A 4,520-nucleotide genomic window follows, 5' to 3' on the forward strand; every position below is an offset into this window, starting at 1 on the left:
GGAAAAAGTGTGCCCCCGCTTCTCATAGCCTGTATCACTTTTTCCTCTCTTCTCTTTCTACTGGACCACTTCTTCACATCCCTGGACACACAAAATCACGGGAAAAAGTGTGCCCCCGCTTCTCATAGCCTGTATCACTTTTTCCTCTCTCCTTTTCTACTGGACCACTTCTTCTCCTTTCTACTGGACCACTTCTTCACATCCCTGGACACACAAAATCACGGGAAAAAGTGTGCCCCCGCTTCTCTCATAGCCTGTATCACTTTTTCCCCTCTCCTCTTTCTACTGGACCACTTCTTCACATTCCTTGACACACAAAATCACGGGAAAAAGTGTGCCCCCGCTTCTCATAGCCTGTATCACTTTTTCCCCTCTCCTCTTTCTACTGGACCACTTCTTCACATCCCTGGACACACAAAATCACGGGAAAAAGTGTGCCCCCGCTTCTCATAGCCTGTATCACTTTTTCCCCTCTCCTCTTTCTACTGGACCACTTCTTCACATCCCTGGACACACAAAATCACGGGAAAAAGTGTGCCCCCGCTTCTCATAGCCTGTATCACTTTTTCCTCTCTCCTCTTTCTACTGGACCACTTCTTCACATTCCTCCGTCTCCTTCCCAATTGTATTTGTACACATTATTTGCCCCCATGTAAGCTCCTTTCCATTTTCTTCTCTAGGATTTCAGTTTTCCCTTTTCTTGTTTTGTATTTGCATTTTTGATATGTATTTACCTTGATCCTCTATCATGCTGTATTTAATTCCTATAGGGGTGTTTCATGTTATGATGCTCTGACCCCTATTTCCAAGCACTTCATCTATATTAACTTCTTGTTCCACATCAGTGCTCAACTTACAATTAGAGCACCGATTTCACCTCCTCTAGTATGTTTCACGACTACCTGCCACAAGAAGCTTACATGTAAGGTTTATTGAAATCTTCTCTGTGTATCACATAGAAACTCAATATGTGGGTACTTGTAAGCCAAAAGTTTTATTACGTTCTTTACTTTTATACTGCCTGGTGGGTGGGAGTATATTCCTACTGTTATACTGCCATTAATGCAGCGTGGAGTTGCTATCCACAGACATTCTATGGTATATTTTGTTAATTGTACAGTTTTCGTTAATTGTGGTATATGCTTTCTTTCAAGTAGAGCCCTCCCGGCCCCCCCAACCCCCTCCCCCCGGCAACCTTTTGTCAAATTACCATTCTTTTATTCCCTGTTATTTGTTTATCCCATGTTGAAGTTTCAGTTTCCCCTATAGTATCAAGAATTATTTTTTACTCTTGTATTGTACACAACTGTATAGAAGCAAGAACAATGAGTTCTTTTAAAAGTATTCAGAAACAGGTACGTAAACATATGAATTTGAGTAATGAAGATTTTATTTCCTCTACTGGCTTGAACAGTAATATCAAACTTTACTATTCTCCATTGATAAGCCAGATATGTCACTCCAACATAACTGAACATAACTCCAACATAACTCAAAAATTTATTTTGAAACAACAGTTATACAATGTATGAACTAGGCACACTTTTTGCACTTGTACTCCTTGTGCTCATCATGCAGTATGTCTTCACTTATTCCTCCAGGAATGCAGAGAACATGTGCCCACCTCTTACAGGAGTCACACTGGACCTGTCATAAGTAATAATGAGAATATGAATGAAATCACTGGCCAGATAATGAGAAATTTAATTTCTCTTGACTGGTACTACTCCATAAATAATATTTATTATATGTATAATCATTACTGAGGAGATTGCGCTCATCGTTGATGACACAGTACTGCACACGAATTAATACAAGAATACTGAGCCTTATGTAGGATATTGAGTGCGGTGTATGTGCAAGTCTTGTGATATTGCTCCATCATATTACTTTGTGTTTAAAAAAAAAACGAACGTAACTTACATATTTGCTACAACATGGAGTGTGTCTGTGTTTGTGTGTGTTTCTGAGATGTCAGTAATACTTCGGTCATGTAGACATTGAGCTGTGCCACAGACAAAGTGGAAGGGAACCCCCCCCATGAAATCCACAACGGCTACAGCTCAGAAGCAACCCTGAACTCAGCTCTGTACACCACTCGCCACACAGTGGATGGGCACCTGGCCTGAGATAAGCATCCCTGCACTGCTGAAGGCCTGCCCCATCGCCAGCCAACCCGCCTCCATTTCCCTCAGTTCATGAGGTAGGGTGGCTTGAGGTGACTCCTGTGTCAGAGTAGATGTAGCTTGTTAATCAGCTATCAGTACATTTGTATTATTAATGATATTATGTCATGTACTGCCGTTACTGTTTTCATCATATGTTCTTAACTGGGTTCTTATTGCTTATTGCTGCTAGTGGTGCACTTGTTTTACCTACTGTTACTGTGTGGCTTGTACTCAAAAACAGTAGCAATCACATAAAATATTTCTTGATTCTTACCATCATGCAATCTTTCTTCTGTGTGCAAGTCATGAAGCTGCAGTATATGCAGTAGTCCTCCACGCTGTCTGAAAAATCAATAAAGGTTTATGTAAGGATGCTTATACTGTGACGTAAATGCTACATTTACACATCTTGTCACTTAAGCAACAGGTTCTGAAATATATTCGTTTGTACTGTATAAGAATATTTTTACTTTGCAGCTCAGAATACTTTTCTCAAACTCTCACTATACTTATTGCTGGTGGATCTAACAATCAAAGTACATATACGTGTTCTGTCAGGAGGAACAATTCATCGCATCCATATTGTACATCTCTTCTACACATTATTCAGACACTGTCACCATGATAGGAAAAAACCTGAGATATACCCACTGAACTATTCACATAATAACCACTTACATTCACATTGTCTTACCATACCCTGTGTCCTCAATCGGTATTCGTAAGACAGTTATTACCTGACTCCTGCAGCAAACGAATTGCTATTTTTCTTCGAAAAATATTCATGGCCTCTTCCGTTGTTTCCACAGTCCTGATGTCTTCTTCCAATAAATAACTTTCTGCAAACTATGATAACTTTTATTTAGAAAATACATCATTATAACACAGGGATACAAGTTATTATTAAAACTTTGTCTTCAATACCCTTAGGATGAGTGGTCCACAGTTGTGCCCATCACTTTGTGCCTTGTGTTCCAGCACCTTTGTTTTCCAGCCTATGGTGCCTTTACTTCTGTCTCTGAACAAGAAGGCTCTGAATTGGTGGAGAGAACAATAGCATGATGTATCACTGTATCCTGCTTTTCCTCATCCTACATATGTAGGACTTCTTTTCTTCTTGCTTTAGTAAATGCTTTCAACGGGTTCATACTCACATAGATACATTCCTTTCCACGTGATCATGTCAGTTTTATGACACCTACCACTTTTTCCCCTGTCTGCCATGTGGCAAACAAAACATTATGTATCATGCTACATACCCACCCCTCTTTAAGGAACCTACTATGACAATATTACCCAGGTAGTTACTGTTCTGCCAAGTACTGTCACACATATAGACACTGTGACCTCTGTACAGAATTAGGTTCTATTCACCTCCAATTCTTCAGCCATTCTTCAACATATTTCGTCTCCTGACATAAGGGGTCAATTATCAACAACTCTTTCTTGGCCATCAATGCTATCTGACAGTGTAAAGACAGAGATGTTAACAGTTATTGCCAATATCATATTTTCAAGCACTACATAATGCCTTCTCAGAAAAGTAATTCAAAATTTCAACACTGGCAGTGTATCGCTGTTACGTATCTCTACATCATGTTTTGCAGTCACTCCTGTACAGCAGGATAGACCACAGTTGTACCATGTACATGCACAGCATCGTAACCCTCTCTGCACAGTAACCGCGTTTTTAGATCAATACTCTGCATGTCAACACCTCCAATGAACTTTTGGTTTCCAACATTGCAATGGGACTTTGTGAACTAATTAATTTCAACATCGTACCTCACTGCGACAAAGCAGTGTGTTTAATTTTTCACGCTGTAATTAATCTACTGCATACTATCCCAAAGTTTAGCAAACAAAAACATCTTACCCCAATTACCCAATGGTTTGATGAGTTGAAAGGAAGCAGCACTATATCCTTCGTTATCATTTCTCTCTGTGTTCAGTGCAAAAAATTCACTGACTGTCACTACATTTTCTTTCCCCATAGCGGTCAAAAGACACAGTTCATTCTTACCTTCATGGAAAAGCATGATCTTGCTGTGCCATTTAGAATGGTAGTTGAAATTACAGATGAGATGGCTTGTACCTGCTGACACTGAAGAAGACTTAGGTGATGCATTGCTCATTCTAGCACACAAACGGCATTCTTAACTGAATTAATTCCTAAACACATCCATACATTCATACACGCAATCAATCGTCACTGTTAGAAATACTTCATATACAGCAGTAGATAACACTGTTCTGTGAAATGTGGGACTTATAGGCAGAGTACATGTCAAAGATCTGGTAACAGTCATTCGGTCAAGTAATGACAGTGTGGCATACAACTCAAAGTATTTC

The 4,520-nt window shown here is 39.7% G+C and overlaps 1 protein-coding gene across 1 annotated transcript; it reads right to left on the reverse strand.

The window, feature by feature from the left end:
* Positions 1–1,312: 1,312 nt before the first annotated feature.
* Positions 1,313–4,397, reverse strand: LOC137156881 (uncharacterized). Its single transcript, XM_067553884.1, has 7 exons — positions 4,192–4,397; positions 4,045–4,110; positions 3,543–3,631; positions 3,093–3,201; positions 2,906–3,014; positions 2,443–2,510; positions 1,313–1,647 (listed from the first exon to the last, which is right to left on the reverse strand). Exons 1-7 carry the CDS (start codon positions 4,294–4,296, stop codon positions 1,534–1,536), a joined length of 660 nt encoding a protein of 219 aa, XP_067409985.1. The 5' UTR covers positions 4,297–4,397; the 3' UTR covers positions 1,313–1,533.
* Positions 4,398–4,520: the final 123 nt, after the last annotated feature.

The sequence above is a fragment of the Emydura macquarii genome, unplaced genomic scaffold, assembly GCF_026122565.2.
Source record: "Emydura macquarii macquarii isolate MOO-44397 ecotype Brisbane River unplaced genomic scaffold, CSIRO-AGI_Emac_v2 contig_1477, whole genome shotgun sequence".
Taxonomy (NCBI): domain Eukaryota; kingdom Metazoa; phylum Chordata; order Testudines; family Chelidae; genus Emydura; species Emydura macquarii.